Source organism: Callorhinchus milii, unplaced genomic scaffold, assembly GCF_018977255.1.
Source record: "Callorhinchus milii isolate IMCB2004 unplaced genomic scaffold, IMCB_Cmil_1.0 Scaffold1, whole genome shotgun sequence".
Classification (NCBI taxonomy): domain Eukaryota; kingdom Metazoa; phylum Chordata; class Chondrichthyes; order Chimaeriformes; family Callorhinchidae; genus Callorhinchus; species Callorhinchus milii.
In genome coordinates, this window is record NW_024704742.1 from 136,758,866 (window position 1) to 136,783,989 (window position 25,124).

At 45.9% G+C, this 25,124-nt stretch overlaps 1 protein-coding gene across 1 annotated transcript in view; it reads left to right on the forward strand.

Annotated features, from left to right (window-relative positions):
• Nucleotides 1–24,612, forward strand: part of dym (dymeclin) — a 157,312-nt gene extending 132,700 nt beyond the window's left edge. The window contains exons 14-16 of the mRNA XM_042336031.1: nt 7,389–7,571; nt 8,454–8,567; nt 23,326–24,612. Coding sequence (XP_042191965.1) covers nt 7,389–7,571; nt 8,454–8,567; nt 23,326–23,475 — 447 coding nt within the window. The 3' untranslated portion in view covers nt 23,476–24,612. The remainder of the gene's footprint in view (nt 1–7,388; nt 7,572–8,453; nt 8,568–23,325) is intronic.
• Nucleotides 24,613–25,124: the final 512 nt, after the last annotated feature.

Here is a 25,124-nt window from a genome sequence, read left to right on the forward strand (position 1 = left end):
CTGCACCACCACAGTTGATACCCTTTAGACGAGACCTTAAACCGAGAACCCATGCTCTTAAGGTCATGCAAGCTTGCAGTGTTTTTCTGCGTCTCCCTCTTAAACATCTCAAACATATTCTGCCTCTGTAGCCCTGTGGGGTCGTGCGTTCCACAGTCACAGGCCTCCCTCCGTGTGAAGAGGTGTTTCCTGCTGATAGGTTCTGTTTCTTTTAATGAGGTTATATATTGTTTTCAATAAAAAAATAAACAAGCCCAATGTAACAGCGGCCAGCTGACATTGTGGATTGAGATCTTTTTGATGTGAACTGAATAGGTCACAAAGGACCCCTGAGAATGTCGGGATATTATTATTAAGGGAATACACTATCTTAAAACACTTTTTATTATTACGCTAGGTTAAGGAAGAAAGAGCTTGCATTTTTATAGTGCCTGTCACATTAAAGTGTCTGGCTCAAAGCGCTCCACAGTAATTCCTGTCAAGTAAATGTCTTTAGTGGGTAAATATGGCAGAATTGTAACCATGTTAGGCAGGGGTAGACTAACTTCCGTCTCCCAAGCCACCCACAGTAACCATGAGGGTAGGGGTAGAGCATTACTATGGCTCCGTTCTAACCTCTGTTGAGGGGCCTTAGGACATCCTCCCGACGTGAGAGGGAGGATGTAATATAGATGTAATTTATTGTTGTTGTACTATGACCATACTTGCCCCCATTGATGGGAAGAGAACTTGACAAAATCAATACTGCCTCTGTTGAGATCAGCAACATTGGGGTTCAGTTTGTGGTGTTCCTTTACAGATTTCTTAACTAAAAAATCCAATCATGGGAAGTACATAAAGGACAGAAATAAAGGAATCACACTTGGAAATCAGACCAGGGTTAGGATCATAGGAATTGCTAGACAAAAGACCAAGGTCCAACTAGTTCACTTTCTACCATCCTGCTGAAATAATAGAAAATAATAATAATAAATAATAAATAGCAATTAATCCTGTTTGGATTAGTCTATAGCAGAGTGGAAAATTTGGGAACCTTAGATCCAAAATTGCCTGGTTCTTCCAAGCACACAATACTTACTATATGTCCTCAAATCTCTCAAAATATTATTTTCTAAAAGAAATCTTATCTAAGTTTGTAGTTGAATGATTCGATACTCAATAGAGTGGAGTCCTGTAGCTTAATGGTTAGAGCACTCACCTCGCAAGCAAGAGGATCTGGGTTTGATTCCCGGCAGGGCGAAATGTTGGGCAAGTTCCCTTACTCCTCACGCTTTTGTTCATCTAGCAGTAAGTTGGAACCTAGTTGTTAGTCGATTGGGTAATAATAGTTATTGGGTAATAATCCCTTTTTAAAACATTTTTTAAAAAAAAACTCAATCCACTTCTGCCACACAATTGGCTTCTACGTTTCGCCCACAAAATATACAGTCAATGCATTTTACAGTGTATTCTGTGTAGCGCTTTGAGACGTCTGTAAAATGTGTTAAGGCGCTGTATCAGATGCGAGGATTATTATTATTATTATGAGTCCTGGAGTCCTGTAGCTCAGTGATCAGAGCACTCGCTTTGCAAGCGAGAGACCTGAGTTCAATACCAGGCAGAGGGCTAAACCTTGGGCAAGTTTCCTTACTCCACACAGAGCCTAATAATAATCCCTCCAAAACCCAAAACAATAATAAATTGGTCATTTTCAATCTACGACTGTTTGTGGGACATTGTTGTGCGCAATTGGCTGCCGCGTTCGCCCACAAATGTACAGTTAATTCACTTTACAGTGTTCTGTGAAGAGCTTTGGGACGTCCTCACGACGTGAAAGCGCTATATCAAATGCAAGGATTATTATTATTATGAGTAATTTGAGTATGTCAAAGTGAGTTCCACACTTTTTTCTTAATTAGCTGTTACGAAATAGAGCAAATTAGGCTTCGCTCTTTGCTTGATAATTATGGAAGAAGCTACTTCCAAACTCATCCATTCTCAAACATATTCTTGCCCAAGGAGAAGTCCTGACAGTGATCTACTGAGGAGATAAATGGATGCCATTGTGGAAAAAAAGTGCCAGTCTATTCCTATGTTTTCAGTGCTGTCTAGTCTTTGCAATAACAAACTGGAATGTAATTAAACTGGGCGGCTTGGTGACGCTGTGGGTTTGAGGTGGCTCTGGAGCAGTGGTGAGACAGGCTGTGTGTGGGGGGGAGAGTTTTGTTTGCAATATTAATTTGTTAGCAGCAGACTGGGTGACACACAAACCACGACATGGTGACGCACGCAACCTGAAATTACTGCTCAAGTTCCTATTGTGATTTCATTTCCTACCACATTGGAGCCCGAGGATCTTGCTCAGACACTGACTGAGGAACCCAGGGAATCATCAGCAAGCAATCAACCAGAGTTACATAAGAACATACTTCTCCTTTCTCCTCCTCCTCTCTTCCTTTCCACTCCCTCCTTCCCCCATCCAGCTCCATAACTGAAATTGTCTGCTCCAGGAGAGTTGCCATTATCAGCTTGACGCAGTCGATGGTGTTCTCAATTTTAAGTCAGAAGGTTTGTGGCTTTGTATCCCACATCAGGAACTTGGAGCTCACAGTCCAGTGCTGGGGGAGCGCTGAATTGCCAGAGGTGCCGTCCTTCAGATGAGACGTTAAACTGTCTGTGTGTCCAGGTGGACATTATGGATCCCAAGACACGATTAGAAAAGTCACCTAGCCAACACCCCCCATATTGATTAATCATTAACTTCTTGCTGTTTGGGGGAACCTTGCTATGTGCAAATTGGCTGCTGCGTTCACCTGCATTTTCCATCTAAGTGACATCAATTAGCTATGAAATGCTTCAATACATTTCAACATTATATCATTCTTTCAAATGCATGAATTATTATTGTTATTTGACGTTCTAGACATTGCAGATACACTCCTGAGGGATACGACAAGCAATAACTGGATGAACTGGGCCTGTTTCATAATGAAAATGCTTGCATTTGATACCATGCCCTATTGCGTCGTCGAGATGTCTCAAACCACTTCAACGAATATATTTTAAAGTGAAATGTGGTCCCCTCAGATGCAGTTGGTTGTTTGATGTCACCTCTTGGTGACATCATCAACAGACATGGGGTCAACTTGTACATGTGTGCGGATGACATCCAACTCCACATCTCTGCCTCCACCCTTGACTCCAGGACCAGCATGTCTGTCAGACATCAAGTCCTGGATGAGAGCTAACTTTTTTCAGTTGAACATCAACAAGACCGAGGCTCTCCTGATTGGCTCCCGTCAGCGCCTCCTCACCTCAAGCGCTGATAGTATCACCATCCATGGTTTCACACTCCACCTTGCTGGAACCTTGGGTCTTATTTGACCCTCAACTATTCTTTCTACCCCACATCTGCACCATACCCCTCTGCCTTCCCCCACCTCCGCAACTTTGCCCAGCTCTGCCACTTCCCCCCAACTCCGCAACTTTGCCCGGCTTTGCCACTGTCTACACCGCAGGCCACCGAAACCCTCATACATGTTTTCATTACATCAAGGTTCGACTATGCAAACTCACTGCTTGTCGGTCTCCCCAACTCCTCCCTCCATTGGCTGCAGATTATCCAGAACTCTGCAGCCTGTGTCCTCTCCCGCACCAGGCTCCGCGACCCTATCACTCCCATGCTCACCCGATCCCATCACACAGAGGATACAGTTCAAGATCCTCGTCCTCAACTTCAAAGTCCATGGTCTTGCCCCCACCTAACTCTGCAACCTCCTAACCCCCTACCATCCTGCTTGCTCCCTTCGTTCAGCGGGCTCCGGCCTGCTTCACGTCCCCTGCCTTGCTCACCCCACTATTGGTGGGTGGGCCTTCTGCCACTCTGCCCCCATCCTCTGGAACTCCATCCCACAGTCCCTCCGCCTCGCCTCCTCCGTTGCCACCTTCAAAACCCATCTCAAGCACTCTTCAACAGTGCTTTCAATCTCCCTGCTTCCCCCCCCCCGCCCTCCACCCTCCCCGACCCCGAATCCCAGCTCGGGTCTGTAACTCTGTCGCTTTGGGACGTCCTCCTGACATGAAATGTCATTTTGTTGTTGTTGATGTGTTTGAAGAACAATGCTGTTCATGAGTTGGCTGCCATATTCGCATACAAGTGCACAGTCATTGCTCTTTGCAGGGACCTCTTTGAGGTGCTTTTGAGATACCTATTTGCATCAACATACACACCCGTGCACACACACACATACACAAAAAGCTACAGATGTAGTCACTCACAGATAAATGCGCACACAGACCTAAAACCTACTATTTTCACATCCACATCAATCCCTATAATAATAATAATCCTTGCTAGCCTCTTATCTCATCATTGAGATGTTTCAAAGGGCTTCGTAGATTATAAACTGATTTGACTATATATTTTGTGGTCGAATTCCACACAGCAGTGTCGCACAAACAGTCATGGTTTGAGTAACCAAATGTTTTGAAGCGAGGGATTATTACCCCCAGAAAAGCGATCTGCCAATCGACTAACAACCAGGTTCCTACTTAATGCCAGGTAAACTGGGGCGTGCCTGTGTGTGGATTAAGGTAATTTGCCTAAGGTTTCACCCAGATCGGGAATCAAACCCGGGTCCTCTCACTTGCGAGGCGAGCGCACTTACCACTACGCAACGGGACTTGTGCTGATATCTCTATCAGTGCAGATATCTCTAACTCTCCACTGTATAGGACTTAAATGACACTTTCCAGAGGATTATAGTTTATCGGTTGCTGACAATCAGCCAGCACTCAGCGCCTCCCTGAGATTAGCTGGATGTTCCTTGCGGGATTAGCGTGACCTCGCTGACCTGTTTTAGGAGTGTGTAAATCCCAGCTGGTTACAGTGCTGGTCTGACAGGTTACCAGGTGCAGAATAACAGCGGGCAAATCAAACTATCGTCATTAAAACATTGGCAGTAATAGGCTACAGTTTTTTATCTTTAATCTCAATGGATTCTGGGCATTGTGTCTGTGCCGCTCTCTATTTAGTCCCACTCCACAGCCCTTCATTGCCTCCCACAACCTGTTAGATTTTGCTAATTCCGTATTACAAATGTGTCTAATTACCTTCAGCCATCAACTCGCTGGGAACACTCAGCAGGTCAGGCAGCATCTATGGAGAGAAGAAAGTGAGTTAACGTTTCAGGTCGATGACCTTTCATCAGAACTCTTGACATCAGAACAGTTTCGACAAAAGGTCATCGACCTGAAATGTTAACTCATTTTCCTCTCTCCATTGATGGTACCTGACCTGCTGAGTGCTCCCAGCGATGTGTGTTTTTATTTCACACATATATTCTGTGAAGCACTTTTAGGCATCTCAATGACGTGATAACAATAATAATAATCCTTTCATGTGATATAACGCTTTTCACGTCTTCTAGTCAAGGCATTATATGAAGTGCAAGGATTATTATATAAATGCAAGTTGTTGCTGTTGAAAGATATTATGATTCTGCTTCAAACCCCAGATTTTGGTCAGGCACTCCATGTCCTAATAACCCTCTCTCTGTAATAAATAGCCTAACTTCTCCCTTTGGTCTTTTGGGGAATCTTAAGTTGATGCCCTCTAGTTGCTGACCAGTGGAAATACTTTCTCTTCCAGTTTCCCTTGTTCAGCTCTTTATAACTCTGAGCACGATTTGAGACGGGTCTTGAAAAAGGGGAGAGAGAGTAGGTGGGAGGAAATCAGTCAGAGAGACCCCGGGATGGAGCTCCAAAGAGCGGGAGCGGAATGGATGAAAGTTCACCTGCTGATTGATGGTGGGCAGATAAGGTGTACATGAAGCGGAGTGAGCAAGTCGAAGGAATTGAGGAACGTCTCAGAGATGGATGAAGTCACAGAGGTCGGGTGGGGTGGGGTGGGGTGTGCCCGTGGAGGGACTTAAAGGTGAGAACAAGGATCTTGAATTCGATCTGCTGGGGGATGGAGAGTCCTACAATGGAGCAAAGTCCTACAAACAGCCATGAAGTTAATGAACAATTTTATATAGGGACTGTTGGCCAGGACACAACCCTTGCTTTGATGTGTACCGTGGATCTTTAGCATGCATCTGAACGTCTAAAGGTTCAGATATCCTACATGAAGTCTCAATTCGGTTGGTTCAGTTACAATCCCTTTCCCCTCTCCCCCCCATCCTCCCAATCTCCTTGGTGCCCCTCGAACTGTCACGCCAGCTTTCTGTCCTCCCCTACAGAGAGTGTAGAATCTCTGGCTGGTAATTTATTCAGTTCCTGGAAGGAAAACCGAATACTTGTGAGCTTGACACATGTTCAGCTGGGAACATAAATGTAAGGAAATGCTCTGGATTCCAGACAGAAGTTGATTCATTGAAGTATTTTCAAGGTTAAGTTAGTCAAATTTCTCAATGGCTCGAGCCAGGTTTCCACCCCTCCTGCTTTCCACCCTCCACCTTCTCCCCTCAAGGAAATGGTTCGGGCACTATCGGTGGAAACATTTCCACGGGGGCCAAGGTACAGTTCCACAATATGGTGCTGTGGGTGCCAAAGTTTGCCCACAAAATATACCGTCAATTTACAGTATATTCTGTGAAGCGCTTTGAGACGTTTCGAAGACGTGATAAGGCGCTATATCAAATGCAAGGAATATTATTATTATTAATGAACAGTTCCACAGGCGCTGGGGCCATTGGTGCATTTCTGTGTTGCCATCTCAATATAGTTCCACAAACGACAGCCAATTTACCACTGGAACTCTCCCAAATCCTTTTGCTTAGCACTCCTGTTGCTGTCTGCCTTCAGACCCTATATAGTGATGTATTGCTAATATCAGATTATGCTGTCCATGTTTAATATCAGGCTATATAGAGGTGCTCACTGCTAATAGACTACATAGAGGTGTCACTGTTAATATTGTTCGACTACAAAAGATACAGTCACTCCACTTTACAGTGTATTCTGTAAAGCGCTTTGAGACATCTCGAAGACATCATAAGGCACTACATCAAATGCAAGGATTATTATAATATCTATGTAGATAAACTGCGGACCAGTTTTAACACTAATAACAGAAATCACATAACACGTTGCACAGAGTAAATATAATCCATGCATTTGATATCACACGTTTAACTTCAGTAGGATGTCTCAGAGCACTGTAAAGTACACTGTGTTTTCTAAGGCGATTTCTTATCAAATGATTACTTATCAGGGTGGTCCAACTGGCGGCCTGTGGGCCTGTTGGACCTCACTGGCCTAGATTATTACTTTATTATCGTCATGCCCATCATAAAATGTTGATGTTGAGAAGTTCATTGTACATGAAAGTCGCTTTGTGAGGGAAAGTTGTTGTGGAGAAATGAAGTGAGGTGTGACTGATCTTTTGGTCTTTTCTTGTGCCTCAGGCTCAGGATTTGAACGTGATCGAGGAGGTGATCCGAATGATGCTGGAGATCATCAACTCTTGCCTGGCCAATTCCCTCCACCACAACCCAAACCTGGTCTACGCACTGCTCTACAAGCGGGACCTCTTTGAGCAGTTCCGCACCCACCCGTCCTTCCAGGATGTCATGCAGAACCTTGACACGGTGAGCAGTGGAGGGGCAGGAACGGGGGAGGGGGAATTGAAGTGAAGGTGGATGGTGCGGGAGGTTGGGATGGGATTCTGGTAAGGTGGGGTCTCTGGCCATTTGCTTGGGATACCCAGGCCCTTTGTTAGATACAGTTTTATTGGCTTTACCAATGGGAGTGATATCAACTAGGGGGCAGAGGGTGGGGGAGACTGTTCTACCAGTTTATTAGACGGGAGCAACCTTTTAATTCCTTCTCGCCGCCTTTTCCCCACAGTAATTGCTTCTGTTTACCGTTTGTTTCATTTACCAAATAGAATATCAAGGGAATATTGCAACATGTAAACGTATTGTTAACATGATATTGAACCCGGAAACCCATCACACTTTCTTTCCCTCTCTTCCATCTCTCAGGGAATGGCGTGACAGACAGACTGAGAGGGGGGGAGGGGGAATGCAGTGATGGAGAGACAGAGAGAGATGGATGGAATGAGAGACTGAGAGGGGGAGTGAGGGACGGACAGACAGACAACAATAACAAATTACATTTGCACAGCGCCTTTCACATCAGGAGGATGTGAAGGCGCTGGACAGTCAGGGATTTGCACCCGAGCTGGGGGTTGGATCAGGAAGGGTGGAGGGCAGGGAGGGTAGGGGTAGGAAGGTGACCAAAGGCGCGGTGGAAGTGGAGGGTCTTGAGATGGGCCTTGAAGGAGGCAAATGAGGGGGTGAGGTAAAGGGACTGTAGTTCCAAATGGTGGGGCAAAAAAGGCTGAAAAGAGAGTGAGGAGCAGACTGAGAGAGGGACACAGACTGACAGATGGAAGATAAGGAGAGAGAGTGAAGGACAGACTGACAGAGAGGCAGACAGACGAATGACTGCCTGTGCTTGTCTTGCAGGTGATCAGCTATTTCAGCTCTCGGCTGGAGCAGGCAGGAGCTGACCTGTCTGTGGAGCGGGTCCTGGAAGTTATCAAACAAGGAGTTGTAGCATTACCCAAAGACAGGCTGAAGGTGAGCATCGCTGATTGTTACTGCTGATATGGGAATAGGAGGCCATTCAGCCCATCAAGCCTGTAACTCCAGTTGATTAGATCTCTCAATCCCTTTTCCTCGGCTTTTCATATTGTTAAGACATCTCAAAGCGTAGTGTACAGTGGAGCAAATCACTCTGTCAAACGGTGGTTAGGCTGTGGAATACCTTACCACAAATGGCTGGATGAGGCACCAAAAAATTGGTTAGACCCGGGGGAGAAATATCTAGATATACTCTTCATTTTCTGAGCTTTACCGTGTGTCCGGGATTTGACAAATTCTTAACCACAGTCTTAAAGCGGTTTATTGTAAGAAGAACCCCCACAAAAAGGGCTTCAAAGTTCATACTTAATTCAACAATTTGCCAAATTCTGGACCCATGAAAATGCGACAGAGCAAATCTAGACCGGTTTGCACACATAAGAGTTTCAGATAGTCTGTCAGTCATAATACGTAATAATAATAATCTTTTGCATTTGATATAGCACCTTATCACGTGTTGAGATGCTTCAAAGGGCTTCACAGGATAAAGTAAACTGACTGTATAGTTTGTGGGTGAAATGAGGCAGCCAATTGCGCACAGCAGTGTCCAACAAACAGTTGCGGATTGAGTGACCAAATTATTATTATTTGATTTATTTAAATAAAAATAAATAAATAAATAAATAAATCAGGTTATTGGCCCAAGGAGCGGGGAGAGATGTACTAAGGTTCTGTTAAGGGAAATTCAGATGTGATTGAATATGTGAAAAGCCCCTTATTGCTTAAAACATTGTCTCTGACTCTCTCCCTCCTCCCCCTACTTTAGTCGGATTACCAGTGGTGAAGGCTGCTAGCTAGAGGCTGGTGAGGAGAGGAGTGTGCTCTCAGCTAGGAGATAAGTATTAGGATAAATTGGGAAAACTTGAAAGTCTTCACTGGGGCTATTTTTACACAGACACAATTAGTTCGGATTAGAAAATGTCGGGTTGCTGGCTCTATTCTAGTTGTGCAAGAACGGGCTACTGTATTAACCGTTTGAGGTCAGGGTTTCATCTGAATTGTGATAGAACTGGTGGAAATCGTTAGAAGACAACCGGCGACATCGATAATCCATGTTTTGTGATGTTCCGCAATGCGATGAAAGTAAACTCTCAGCAATTAAAAGAATTTTAGTGATGAAAGATTTTTAAAAAAAATGTTTTATCTACAAAATGGCCCACTTCAGGGTCATCAGGTTGCCAACGACATCACTTCCTGCGTTTTGAATATGCGCGAGCTTCTTGCACACCCGTAACGCACAGGAAGTGACATCGGTGGGGAACTGACAACTGGAACCCATCATTTTTGTAGTCAGAAATCTTTAGAAAAATTGCATTTGAGATGTTTCAACATTATAGGAGCTATAAACCCAAGGATTATTATATTGTAATTCGCGGGGGGAGAAACTGAGTAAGCCGATCACAATCACTGCAACACAGTTTGAGTCAGAATGGCTTGGACGGATTTGTAGTTGGGTAATTGTACTGAGTTTCATCATGGTCTATGTGGCCAGCTGCAGGGCACGTAGGCTGCACAGTCAGTGTGTAACAAAGGGCTGAGTCGCTCACTTCAGAGCCAGACATTGAACAGAAGTCGAGGTTTGTGTCTTCAGCCACAGCGTCATTGCCAGACAATCCGTCTGACTCAGTGTGAGGAGGTTTCAGTGTCAGACAGGCAGACACCGAGTGAGGGGTTCATAGAGTATTTGCAAGCAGGAAGTCTCCGAGCTAAACAGTGAATGAGGGTTTGCAGTGCAAAGTGCTTGTGGGTTCAGGTCGAACCTCTCTCCGGAAAATCCCAGCACCAGATTGGAATATTTTTACAGTTTAGGCACTTATTGGATTCCATTTTGATTTAAGACATGAAGAATGATGCAGCACTGAAACAGGCCATTCGGCCCAACTCGTCCTTGTTGGAAAGTGGTGATGGGATGAGTGAACGGACCAGGATTTGAACCTGGGACCTTTTGGTTCCAAGGCCAATCCAGCGCCTCCCGACGTGAAAGGCACTCTATAAATGGAATCTTGTTGTTGTTGTAATCTTGTTGTAAGTGAACTAAGCTCCTCAGGTGCCTTTGAATAATTCTATTGATCTAGCCAAGAGCCATTTGTCTGAATCAATTCCGAATCCTATCATTGCTCTGAGTGATGTTGCCTCTAACCTGCTTCTCTCTGCTGAGGATCCTGACACTCTTGAACCGAGTCCCCAGCGAATGGAAATGGTCACATGGTGTAATTGTTGTGCCAGGGCATTCGAACCCTCCTGGGATCTCTCTATCCATTCTGTGTGCCGTTTCTTCAGTGGCACAGCTCTTGATCGCTGGTAGGTGAAAGGTAACATGGAACCAGGGCCCAGGTGGTTTCGATCAGTTCAGAACCTCTTAAAATTGCAGCTATGTGCTTCTGACGTGATATTTCCTGATTTGTCACCCTTAGTTTAAAAAGAAAGAAATTCCAGGCCGGACGCAAGCCAGTGGGCACAAGGTCTCTAATCCAGCTTTTAGCTCCTCTACTACAGTGATGATACTACTAATAATAATCCTTACAGAATAATATAGTGCCTTAACACATCGTTGATACATCTCAAAGCGCTCGCAGAGTGTATTGCAGAGTGGATTGACTGTATTTTGTGGGTGAAACATGGCAGTCAATTGCGCAAAGCGGTGTGTCCTACAGACAGTCGTGGAGTAGATGACCAAATTATTATTTTTAACGGGGGGTGGGGATTATTGCCCCAAGAAGTAATCCCCAATCCTACTTACTGATAGGCAAACAGAGGCCTGTGGAGTAAGGAAAGTTGCCAAGATTTTGCCCTGCCCGGGAATTGAACGCAGGTCCTCACGCTTTCAAGGTGACTGCTCTAACCACTACACTGGGAATACACTCTCTAGTCCTAATCCTCTCCCACATGCCCCTTCATACTGTTTCTTCAAATATGTATTCAGTTCCCTGTTAAACACGTTCCATTTGGCTGTTCAGATAGACGTCACACGGCACTGTTCAAAAAGAGAAGAGAGTTTGTCCTAGCTGAGAAATCCTGCCATAAATAAAATTGGTCACTCACTTCATGGCTGTTTGTGAGATATTGCTGTGACTTGTTCGCCTACAAAAATTTAGTGGGTAACTCTCAACAACAACAACATTGCGTAGCTCCTTAAAATACACAGTCACTATACAACAGTAAATCGTGTGAAGCTCTTTGAGGTGTTTTGACGACATGATGAGACGCTGTATCAAATGCGAAGAGGATTAGAAAGTCGCCCTTTATAACCCTGAAACCTGTGACCTCACGTGTTGCTGCCCTGGAGAATGCTGTGGTAACCTGGTCATTAAGTGGGGAGAAAGTTTCTCAGCATTGCAGAGCTTGGTACATTCTGAGGCCCAATGTGCCTCTTGTGCTTTGGCTTAAGACCATTATCTTACAATTCAAGTCTGTGCGGAATTTTGGAAAACAGTCTGAAACTCAGTGGTAATTTGCAAACCAATTTTCCACAGTGTCCAGAAAGAACCGTGGGAAATTGGCTTCTAAATTAAGACTGTTTTCCAAAATTCCGCATGATCTTAAACTGTAAAACATGGGAGTAAACCTAAGATCGTGAGAACTTAAGGTCTCTGATAACAGCAGCTCAGTTTAGTCTGTTCTGTCTTGAGATATCGGTTGTCTGAAAAGGTGAACTGGCTGCCAAGCACGACCAATAGATAATTTGATCTAGCTCCTATCACGTCAGAATTAAAGAGCTTCACAGAGAACTGCTGTTAAGTGTAGTGACTGTGTCTATAGCAGTCAGCAGGAACTCGCTTGTTAGTCAATTGGTAGATCGCTTTCCAGAAGTAATAATCCCTCCCAAAAAAATGTGGTCACTCGACTGTTTGTGGGACACTGCTGTGTGCAATTGGCTGCTGTGTTTCGCCCACAAAATACAGTCAATTTACTTTACAGTGAAGCGCTTTGAGACTCCTTTCTCTATATTCTGATACAGTTATAGGATCTTTAACATTCCACTGAATGTTTAGGTGGAAGATCTCACCTGACAAAGCAGCGCTTCCCCAAGTGCTGGAGTGTCAGCCTCGCTCAACTGTGAGCTCACAATCTTCTGACCCTGAGATGACAGCATTGTCTGAGTGAATAAGAGTATTAAGGCCTAGGAGAAATGGTGGGGAAATGAGATTTGTGGGTCAGTCTGGCTCAGTCAGTAGCATTCTCGGCTCTTGAGTCAGAATGAAAGCAGGGAGTTTCTCTCTATGTCCTGGACAACAGTCTCCGTGATGAAATTCACAGTTGTTTGAGGGATGTTGATGTGCACAAATTGAATGCCTCGTTCACCTACAAATACACAGTCATTACACTTGACAGTGAAATTCTGTGAAGCCCTTTCAGACTTCTCCTAGTGTGATTATTAAGATCTAGGATTAGGATTATTAAAATCTGTTGGAACAGTCTCAATGGTCTGAATGGACTTGTCTTGTTCCAATGTTCTACCCCCCCACCCCCCTCCTCTACACGCACACACACACACACACTCTCGACTAATCTGCTCAGTGAGAGGCTTTGATAGACTGCTGTCTGGGCTGGCTGTGATCAGCTGTTCTTTTCCTGTTTGCCTTGGATGTCTAAACGCATTTAAAATAGTCTTGAACCACTTCTAAATTGGCACATTGGTTAAAAAAGGAGGTAATATAATCTCCTATCAAAATAGAAGCTGCAAATATCACAATTTAATCTTGTTTGGAACCAAATGCAGCCGGTGGCTGACTATAAAGAGGCATGTTTTTCTGACTCGGAACAGATAAGGAAGTATCCACTGATCTATATTGTGAATGGAGCAACTTCTCTCTCTCTCTCTCTCCCTCCTTCACTTATTTCCCCTATTCTTCTCTTCTCTCCTCTTCTCACTATCTTCCCTTCTCTTCTTCCTCCTCTCCTCTGCCCACTCTTCTCTCCACCCCCACCCACATCCCCGTGTGTGCAAAATGGAAGGATTCCCCTCCAAACACAATGACTCCACTCTTCACTGTGAAGCGCTTTAAGACGCCCTCCAATGTGAAAGACGCTGTAGCAAAAGCGATAATTATTATTATTGGTTCAAATGCCTCAGGTGATCACTGTCAAGTGTAGTGACTGTATTTTCTGGGAAACATGATGGGCATTTTGCTCGCAGCTCAAGCCTAGACTTTAAGGGACGGGGAAAGTCCTGGGCTAAACTGCCCCTTTAAGATGTTCTGTATCGATGTTATTCTCAGTGAAGGGTATTTGGATCTTGCTGGTATTTTTGAGAGTACGTGAGACCGCACTTCTATGTCTCTAAGTTCGTTCCACTTCTGAGCACTGCTTGGGTGTCTGCACTGTATTCAAATTGTCGTCCTGTGGCGGCTGGCCTCACCACACTGCTGTCTGCCATGTGTGTCTGGTGTCGAAAGGTCTGCAGTGGTGCAAACGGGAACCACAATGAATCACACTGGAGTCGTTCGTTGCAGTGCATGACAAAGCGGAGACGTACTTGTTAAGCAAATCCTCAGCATAACAAGCCTACAGACCTGGTGCTGCAGCTCGGTGAACTCCTTCACATAGGATGAGGGTCTGTGACCTGCTAACTCCCTCCGCTCAGCGGACTCTTGCCTGTTCCACGTCCCCCGACCTGCCTGCCCCACCATTGCTAGTCGGGCATTCATCCTTTCTGCCCCCACCCTTTGGAACCCCATCCCAAAGCCCCTCCGCCTCATTCCATCACTCGCCTCCTCCGTCTCAGGACCTTCCTGTTCGACTGGGCTGTCACCCTCCTGCCCTCCACCCCACCTGATCCCAACCCTCAGCTCAGGTCCAAATTATTGACCGTCCAGCGCTTTGGGTCGACTTCTCGACCATGAAAGGAGCTATGCAAATGTTGTTGTTGATGATGAGAGCATGGAAACGCATGAAAGCAGAACGTTTATGGAGATGGCTGGATGGGAGGGAGAGGGAGTCTGAGGATGAGGAAGTTTTGAAGGCGGGAGAGAAAGAGCAAGCAAATATATTTTGGGAGGGGGCGTATTGTGGGGGCTTTGAGGCTGAGAGTTCCAGTTTTACCTTCCAATCTTTTCACCCTCTTACCCCACCCTACTGCAGTCTCCTTCAGCCCCATTCTCCTGCCTATACTCTCCTCCATTTATTTAGTCCCTCCATCCCAACGTTGGTGGTGGAGTTTTCAGCCACTGTGGAACTCTCTCCGAATATCCCTTGACCTTGCGCCTGTTCTTCGTGCCTGCAAAGGTTTGTAAAGAAAATCTCTGACCATATAATAATAAGCCTTGCATGTGATATTGCTGCTTTCATATCGAGAGGTTTTTCTCTGTTTACCTATTAGAGAGTAGGAACCCTAAGAATTTAGTTGATTGGGGGATGGCTTTTCCAGAGGTAATAATCTCTTCAAATAAATAAACAATTTGGTCGCTCAATCCTCGACTGTTTGTGGGACACAGCCGTGCGCAATTGGCTGTCGCTTTGCACCCAAAAATATAGTTATTTCACCTTACAGTATATTCTATGAAGCACTTTGAGACATCTCAAAGATGTGATAAGGTGCTATATCAAATGTAAGGATCATTATATTATTATTATTATTAGCAGTGAGCACCTCCAAATTGAAGTTCCCCACCAACTTTGTAAAGTGCTTCGAGACGCTCAGGCGAGAGTGCCTGTAATACAACGGCACGACTCTGTCGTTGCCAATTCGATTTCAAGTGAAAGGTAAAAAAGAAAGAGCGCGGAATCTGTGAGACGTCAAATCGTGAGGGGCGCCCCCCCCCCCCCGATCCCCGCCGACAGCTCTCGTGTAGGTTAAGCACTTTGTAAAGCGGGTTGCACTGATGTGGAAAGGGTTAAACGGAGCTGGGACAGAGGATGCCTCCAGCCCTCAATTGTGCGGTGGCTCTGTCAGAGATCAGGGCCCAGGCTGAACAGATAAGAGAAGTGAGCACGCCAATCAGATTGGGGAAACGTTGGTTGGTGACAGTGTGTCTGTGTCTGTTCTCTGGTAATTGTTGCTGGTTATTTTAGCCACTTACAGTGAAGGAACTCAGCCCACAAATTTGTATAAACCCAGAGTGCTGAAGCCTCTTTTGTTGTAGCTTAAACTTAAACTGAGCTTTTTTTATTCAGTCTCAATTTCTCTCTCTCTCTCTCTCTCTCTCTGTTTCTCTCTCTCTCCTCTCCTACCCACATTTCAGGACCTTTTTGCTCAACAGTATCTTTTTAACAAAACTATTTATTTGTTGGTAGATTACGTAGTGACACTTATCTCAGGGAGAATCAAGACCCGTCACAGAAAAAAGAGACGCAAGACTCTTGTTTTCCCTTCACAGGACCCAACCGACCCTTTTTACTCAACAATATGGTGTGTGTGTGTGTGTACAACAACAACAAAATTATATTTGCATACACCTTTCACGTCGGGAGGACGTCCCAAGGCGCTGGATGTATGTCTGTATGTATGTTTGTTTCCCAACCACCACCTCTCTCTTTTCTTTCAAGTCCAGGCCAGCCAGCCTTGTCTCTAGCTTGGCTTGTTCTCTGATGCATATCGCAGGCTGGCTGGATGGTAATCTCACAGAGAGGGGAGTAGGCAGCTAGTGCTCCCCAGTCGGGTTGGCACATTTGTATGTAGACAGAGCTCGCTGTGGAGATGTTATCTCAGGCACATTGCATTTCTTCACAGCAAAACCACAGTTGTGATGTCTGTTTCCTGCCTATAGTCATTAGCTGACCGCAGGGTGAAGTTTAACCTGATGGCCCTATCCAGTAACTGGAGCAATCTGACTTTTCTTCTGCGCAGGTTTAGAGATACAACCTGAGCCACCCTCTGTACTCCCTTCTCAGACCCCCCCCTCCTCCTCTGAATTTCAGGTGTCAGCCTGCCTCAATCAGTGTTGTTCTGCTTCAGAATCTTATGGGTTCAAGTGCCACATCAGAACTCGAGCTCATCATCTAGGCTGGCACTCCAGCACGGTGATAACAACAATAATTATTCTTGCATTTGATACAGTGATTTTAGCAACGTCTCAAAATGCTTCATAAGATTCACTATAATAATTATCCTGCACTTGAGACATCGTTGAGACATCTCAAAGTCTTCACAGAATATATTGTAAAGTGGATTGACTATTGGTGGGAGAAACGCCGCAGTCAATTGCGCACAGCAGTTTCCAACAACTTGTCATGGATCGAGTGAAGGGACTATTGCCCCGGGAAAATGACCCGCCAATCAACTAACAACAGGTTCCTGCTTCCTGCTGGGCAAACGGAGGAATGTGGAGTAAGGAAACTTGCCTAGGGTTTTGCCCCGCCAGGAATCAAACCAGGGCCCTCTCGCTTACGAGGTGAGCGCACTGGTGAATTGATCATTCCCATTTTAGCTGTATGTTTGTGGACTTTTTTGTGGACAAACTTTCTGCTGCGTTTGCGAACACAAAACATACTATCTTATCTGGACATTCCTCAAAACTAATACTGGAGTTCTGCCCGTCCCTCTTCTGAGAAAAGTGGAGCAGATTTGTTGTCCTCCCCCTTCCAAATTAAATTGGGAGGGAATCCTGATTCTCCTAAATCCTGATTAAATCATGAAATTTGGTATCAGTGATCAAACCATTGAAATTGAAAGTGTTCGAGATTATTATAACGAGATAGACATTTTGAAGGAAATTTTGCTGGCAAGTTGGACAGGGAACAAGATGGAGGGACGGTTTAAGGAAGGTTGGATGAGGGCAGATGGTCCACTCCTGCCCTCATTGTTACTGGGGTTTGAGAGGTTTGGGAATGAGATGGAGCAGTGAGATGGGGTACTCTCTCTCTGATGCTGGGGGGAGAGAAGCATTCAGAATTTGTGGAGTTCTGTAAGCATATTGGTTAGAACACTCACCTCACAAGAGAGAGGACTTGGGTCGATTCCCGGGCAGGGCGAAACATTGGGCAAGTTTCCTAACGCCATACACCTTGTATACCTAGCAGTAATTAGAACCTGCTTGTTAGTCGATTGGGGGAGTCTTTCTTCAGGGATAATAATCCCTTCAAAAATAAATTAAAAATAATAATAATTTGGTCACTCAATCCATGACTGTTTGTGGGAAATTGCTGTGGGCAATTGGCTGAAAAATAAGCAGTCAATTTCACTTCACAGTATATTTTGTGAAGCGCTTTGAGACGTCGTAACGATGTGATAATGCGCTACACCAAAGGCAAGGATTATTATTATTCATTTTACAAATGCACAGTCAATAACCTTTACAGTATATCCTGTGACGCACTTTGAGATGTTCCAACGATGTGATGAGGCACTATATCAGAAGCAAGGATTATTACTATTGAGTTGTGCAAAGGTTTCTATACATAGAAATGGACCTGGGGAGATTCCAGAATGTGCTCGGTTTGCGGGTTTGGGCAGGTTGTTTCCAACAGCAGCCAAAATCGTTGGTGGGTATCCTGGTGATTTTTGCATGGGTTGTGATCATATTACTGTTCCTTACAGGCCTGTGTACATGCATAAAATCTCCAGCTTGGCTGGGCAAGCTGCTCGCAAAGTGCCATCCACTATAGGACTGGGAGTTTCAGGCTGGGAATTGAAGCTTTGGTATTCCACCCTTCCCCATCTCCCAGGCCTGGCTCACTTGATTGAACTCTCACCTCTTAATAAGGGTTCAATAATAATAATAATAATAATCCTTGCGTTTGATATTGTGCCTTATCACGTCAAAGCGCTTCACAAGATATACTGTAAAGTGGAGTGACGGTATTTTCTGGGCGAAAGATGGCAGCCAGTTGTACGCAGCAGTGACCCACAAACAGGCGTGGAGTGAGTGACCAATTTTATATTGGGATTGTTAGCCAGGACACCAGGAGAGAGAAACTCCCTTTTCAAGCTTTCAGGTTGTGCCTGAAGAGCTTCCTCTTCAACCGTGCCTGTGGTCACTTTCCCCCTCCCCCTGGCTCAGCAGCGGGCTCCGCCATTGTTAAGCGCTCTGGGACCCCACCTGGAGTAGAAAACGCTATATTTTGTTGTTGTTGTTCTCTTTTCAAATAGTGCCATGGAATCTTTAACACCCATCAGAACAAGGAGATGGGATCTAGGTTTAACATTTCATCCGAAGGATGGCGCTTCCAACAATGCAATACCTCTCCAGCAAAGCATTGGAGCGTCAGCTTAGTCTATGTGATTCGAAGACCCGATGTGGGGCTTGAACCCTTCCAGTCAGAGGCGAGAGCGCTATCACTGAGCCAGGTTGGCATGTCGGGACTTTGAACTCGGTCTAGGCTGACCAGCGAAGTATCAGAGATGCTGCCCTTTGGATGAACCAAGGCGGATATTAAAGATCTTGTGGCACTATTCAAAAAGAGAAGGGAGTTTCTCTTGGCCAAGAATCTCCCACATAAAATTGGTCAGTCACACAGGGCAAGGGCTGTTGTTGACAGGAATTAAGAGTCTGGAATGCTAGTGCAGCGCAGTACTAAAGAGAGCACTACAGTTATAGCTGCAAGTTATGAGTTGGAAATCCCACAGAATCGCTTCGAGACATGATAGCCACTGTATCAGATGTTGGGATCATGTAATATTATTATTCCTTTTGAGAGATTTTGATAAGATGCTATAAAAAGGCAAGTTCTTTCTTACATTTGCTTTAATGAACCTTCATGACTGGTTTGACTCCGAAGGTAGCGAGTAGCGTACCAGGCTGGTATTCCCAGATCCGCAGTCTAAGAATTGTCATATTGATCCAATCCTCGGTTAACAGATGTCAGTCGCTTTGGTCGGAGCTGGTTACACGATCACTCGCCCTGTCCTCTTTCTTTGTCAGTTAAGCAGGCAGCGTATCATTGACGGATCCATTTCACTATCTCTGATCGTCGACAGACTTGGAAGGAGCCTGGGAGAGAGGTCGCACAATACAGCAATTTCTTTGGAGAGATGAAACGGCCCCTTTCATTATTTATGAGGATGAGTCACTCATGATTGGAGCCTCGGCGACAAAGGCAGGGAGGGAGTGGGCCATGAATAATGGAGTGGCATATGATCGTCTCTCTCCAGTTCACAGTGTCAATGTTTCCCTTGTGTTGGGCCAACAATCTGCTCTTCATCTGAACCCTGCCCTGCTTAGAAAACCCAGATTGTTGTGAACTACTCAGAGAGTGCTTCGCTGCACTCCTTTCAAATACCAGTGTTTGTCCAGCTCAGTCGGCAACAATAACAACAAAAAGCACCTTTCACGTCGGGAGGACGTCCCAAGGCGCTGGACAGTCAGTGTTTCGGACCCGAGCTGAGGGTCAGATTGGGGAGGGTGGAGGGCAGTGTGGGAGAAGGTCTGCCCGCCAATTGGGGGGTGGGGTGCGAGGCGGGGGACGTGAAGCAGGCCAGTGCCCACTGAGCTGAGGGAGCAGGCAGGTTGGTAGGGGATTAGAAGGTCGCAGAGGTAGATGGGAGTAAGGCCGTGGAGGGCTTTGAAGACGAGGACCAGGATCTTGAACTGTACCCTATGTATGATGGGAAGCCAGTGGAGTCGGGCGAGGATGGAGTTGATAGGGTCACGGAGCCTGGTGAGGGAGAGAACGAGGTTGTAGATGATCTGCAGCCTCTGGAGGGAGGAGTTGGGGAGACCAACAAGCAGGGAGTTTGCATAGATGAGAGAGGAGGAGACAGGTTCGAAGGTGTAAGAGGGAGGGATGGGTGGAGGCCGGGGTGTGAGGGGGAGATGAGAAGGGGATAGCGGTCGGAAGGACAGAGACAGCTGAGCAGATCCCTTCAACTTTGGTCTTGCCTGTGGTTTAGAAATGTGTGAATTCAGATTCGAACCCTATCCGTTGCTCGCAGTTGAGACTGAGACTCTTAACACTATCACTGAGCTGTGGGCAGAGCGGAGAAGGTGCCCTCGTTTCAGATGAGACGTTAAACTGAGCTCCCGCCTGTTCAGATGATCCTAAAACATCCCGTGAGTCAGAACTTAGAGAAGTTCGTCCAGTGTCCTGACCAACACATTGTTTGTAGGACATTGCCAGGAGGCATGTTTAACCTAAAATCATGGACTACTCCAGCAATAAGTAAGAACCAGGTTGTTAGTCAATTGGCGGATCGCTTTTCCGGGGCTACTTATCCCTTGAAAATAATAATCCACAACTTTTGTGGGACACTGCTGTGAGCAATTGGCTGCTGTATTTCGCCCGCAAAATATACAGTGAATCCACTTTACAGTATATTCTGTGAAGAGCTTTGAGACGTCTCGATGACATGAAAAAGCTTCCACCTAAGTGCGTTGTAACAATGGGCAAAGAAGTGGCAGGACGGCAAAACAAGGAACCAAAATAGTTTGTTCCACTGAGGAACCAAATCAATTCCTAAAAATTTACAAAGTAATCAGTAGTATTACAGACAACAACAATAAATTAAATTTGTATAGTGACTTTCATGTCCGAATTTGGACCTGAAGCTGGGGGTTGGGATCAGGAGGGTTGGAGGGCAGGGAGGGTGGGGGTAGGAGAGTGACCAAAGGTGCTGTCGAAGAGAACTTAAAACGGGTTTTGAAGGAGGCAAATGGGGGGGGGTGTGGGTGGGGGGGCGAGGTGAAGGGACTGTGGGATGGAATTCCAAAGGGTGAAGCAGAGAGGCTGAAGGCCTGACTGCCAATGGTGGGGTGGGCGGGGAACGTGCACCAGCCCAGAGCCTGCTGAGCTTTCAGAACTCTGCGGCTCGTGTACTGTCCCGCACCAGGCTTCGGGACCACATCACTCCCACCCTCGCTCGCCTCCACTGGCTCCCCATCCCCCAGAGGATCGAATTCAAGATCCTCATCCTCACCTACAAGGCCATTCACGGCCTCGCTCCCTCCTACCTCTCCGACCTACTATCACCCTACTTACCCGCCCATACCCTCCGTTCCTCTGGCTCCGGTCTGCTCCACATCCCCCGCCCCAACCGCCCTACCATCGGTGGCCGGGCCTACAGCCTCTCAGCCCCGAGGCTCTGGAACTCCATCCTCCAGTGCCTTCGCCGCCTCCTCCCTTTCCTCCTTCAAGGCCGGTCTCAAGACCTTTCTCTTCAACCGTGCCTTCACCTCCCCTCTCGACTCTCAACCCCCTCCTCGCTCCATCCCTTCCCTCCCCTCACCCTGACCATTTCCACCCTGCTGGGATCCCGACCCAACTATCCAGCGCCCTGGGACGTCCTCCCGACACGAAAGGCGCTCTATAAATGGAATCTTGTTGTTGTAGTTGAGCGGTCAAAACGATATGGAGTTAGCAGGTCACAGAGGTACGAGTAGGGAGGAGCAAGTTCCGTTTTAAAACAAAATGGTCTTGGAAGCCTATGGGGTAGGAACACCGCTAAGTGTTCCCCTAACCCAAGGTTAGCTGGACCGGTTGTAACACTGGAGGGTGCATGTCTATAATCTGTCTTTTGCTTCTGCTTTTGTATGATAATAAATGGGGAAAGAGTCTGTTGAGCTAACAATAGACAAAGAAGTGGCAGGACAACAGAACAAGGAACCAAAACAAGGTTCCACTGAGAAACCATATCAGTTCGTGGAAACTAACAAAGGATTCAGTGTTATTATGACCGGTCAAAAGAAGCTTTAGGCAGGTTGCACGTGAGATGGAGCCATCGTCTGTTCCTGCCTAATTATTGGGTGGGTGAGCGATAATTCCTGCCTCACACCTTTTCTGTGAAGCTCTCACTTTGACCAATAATTGTGGGACACCGCTGTACACGGCTGGCTGCCACGTTTCGCCCACAAAATATACGGTCAATTCACATTACAGTATATTCTGTGAAGCGCTTGGAGGCAACAACGACAACAAAATTACATTTGTATAGCGCCTTTCATGTCGGAAGGACGTCCCAACAGGACTCGAAGACACAATAAAGCATTATTTGAAATGCAAGGATTATTATTACATAAGGTGTGTTAATTAAAGGTGCGTTTCCGACAGATCTGGTTATTGCTGTAATGATCCTTGCATCTGAAAACACCTTATTTGGTGTCTGAAAATGCTTCACAAGATTTACTGTTAAGTGCAGTAAATTTTGTAGATAAATAACAATGTCCCACAAGTAAATGATCTGGGGGATTGTTGGCCAGGACACCGGGAGAGAGAAACTTCCTTCTCTTCCCTTTCGAGCCTTGCAATAGGATCGTTAACATCCACCTGAACAGACAGGTGGGAACCTTACAATACAATATTACATTTTATGATGGGAGGATGTCCCAAGGCGTTGGACAGTCAGGGATTTGGACATGAGCAGGGGGTTGGGAGCAGGGAGGGTGGAAGGTAGGGAGTGTGGCCTAAGGCGCGGTCGGAGAGGAGGGTTTTAAGACGAGCCTTGAAGGAGGCCAGGGACGGATCGAGGTGAAAGGACTGTGGGATGGAGTGCCAGAGGATGGGGGCAGAGAGGCTGACATGCTGATAGTGGGGCAGGCCGAGCGGGGGCGTGGAGCTGGTCGGAGCCTACTGAGTGGAGGGAGAGGACAGGTTGATATGGGCTCAGCAGGTCACAGAGGTAGGAAGGAGCAAGGAGGGCCTTGAAGGCGAGGAACTTAGTGTATTAGCTCACCCGGCAATGCACGCTCCCCCCCCAGCACTGCACTGGAGTGTCAAGTTAGACTGTGAGCTAAAAGTTCCTGTCGTGGAGTATGAAAGCACAACCTTCTCACACGGCGCTGAGGGCACATCGCTTACCCTTTACTTATCTAATTTTTCACCACAGAAATTCCCAGAACTGAAGTTCAAGTACGTGGAGGAGGAGCAGCCAGAGGATTTTTTCGTGCCGTACATTTGGTCGCTGGCTTATAACTCCGCAGTCGGCCTGTACTGGAACCCGCAGGAAATCCAACTCTTCACGATGGACTCTGGCTAAACACCAGCGGCCTTGAGCGGTGTGGGGCGAGGGGGGAGGGGAGGGGGGAGGGAGGACTCTGGGGAAGGGGGAGCTGAGAAGCTAATATGATGTGGAGTTGGAGATAATGGAATAACGCGTACCTGAGTTTTGCATGTTCGGTACTTGACTGACAATCTCTTTCATGAGGCCGAGGGCAGAAATGTACATAACATAAAACAGCAGTGATCAATTACATACCAAAGCACAGCTTCAGTTACCTACAGAGACAGTCTACACAGACGTAACTCGCCCTGAATATTCAGAGTCTGTCCTAAGCCAAGCTGACAATGATAGACTCTTAAATACATGGGAGGGTAAATTAACATGGGGGGAGGGGGTGGAAGAGAGAGAGGGAGAGAGAAAGGAATGCTTAACACAAATCAGATCTAAACGTCAAGGAAAGTTGAAAAGATATTCTAAATCGCAGTCTAACCTTTGCTGAAGTTTATCCACAAATCTTGTTGGCTGCTGTGTTGAACGAAAATGTTCAGAACACATTGCATTTCTATATGTCGAGGCACAATAAGTCAGGAGGCAGTTATCCCCTCTGGGGACTGTCTATGGGTGAGAACTAGAGAGAGGGAAAAAAGATCCTAATTTTTTTTAATATATAAATACATAAAAAAGCATTCAGATGAGAATAGGTGAATTTTGGTGGGAGTAAATAACACGACAGGTGGGTGGGTGGGTGGTTGTCAGACAGGGACTGTTTGTCTCCTGGGTATTTTGATCATTTTTTTTTGTCCGTCCAATTTTCAATAATTGTCTCTCCTTTTTTTATGTTTGGGAATGTATTTATTGCACAATCAACGATGTCCGAAATTGGTACTTCACACAGCGATATATATTATATATACATACGTCTCTATCTAATCCTAGTCAGATTTTAGAAATCTAGTCTTTGAGGAATTTATACTTCGTTAAAGAAAAACCTTGAAAAAATAAAGTGGAAAAACTCATCTAATATTTAAGAAAAAGTTACAAAAGGTTTGGCAAACTTGTTGTGTTGACTCGCTCGTGATATTGAAGAGTTGATATCATCCGGCCTTGCAAACCAACACTAAACTGCTGCACTGAAAAGTTTCTAACCACAATAAAAGGCTATGTTTAATCCTCTGTCCAGCGATTATCGACATGTGATGGTTTGATGTTCAGTGCTTGGCTTAGATCAGAGTGGTCCAACTGGCGGCCCGCGGGCCACATCCGGCCCGGGCATCGATTTCATCGCCCCACCCCCTCCCTTATTTTCATCTGGCCCACCTGCTCCCTACATAATCCGTAAATGTTATGTTTGTGGAAGGAAAGAACAAAAATATTGCTCCTTGCGGCCTGCGAACATTTCTCAATAAGGGCAGCTGAAAGGTTGGACCATCACGACAATCGCGCTCTCACTCTGGATTACATTTGCGGGTTCAATGACTCCCTATCGGGACTTTGAGACCCACAGTTTCAGGGTGATAACTGTGGAGTTATTGGAGGTGTCGTCCTTCAGATGAAATGTTTAAACCGAGGTCCCATTAAACATTAAAGATCCTGTGACACCGTTAGAAAAGAAAAGTGAGTTTCTCCTCTTGCCCTGGTCTACCCGCCATTCTTCCAGGTTATGATAAAAATCCCTAACGGAGCGC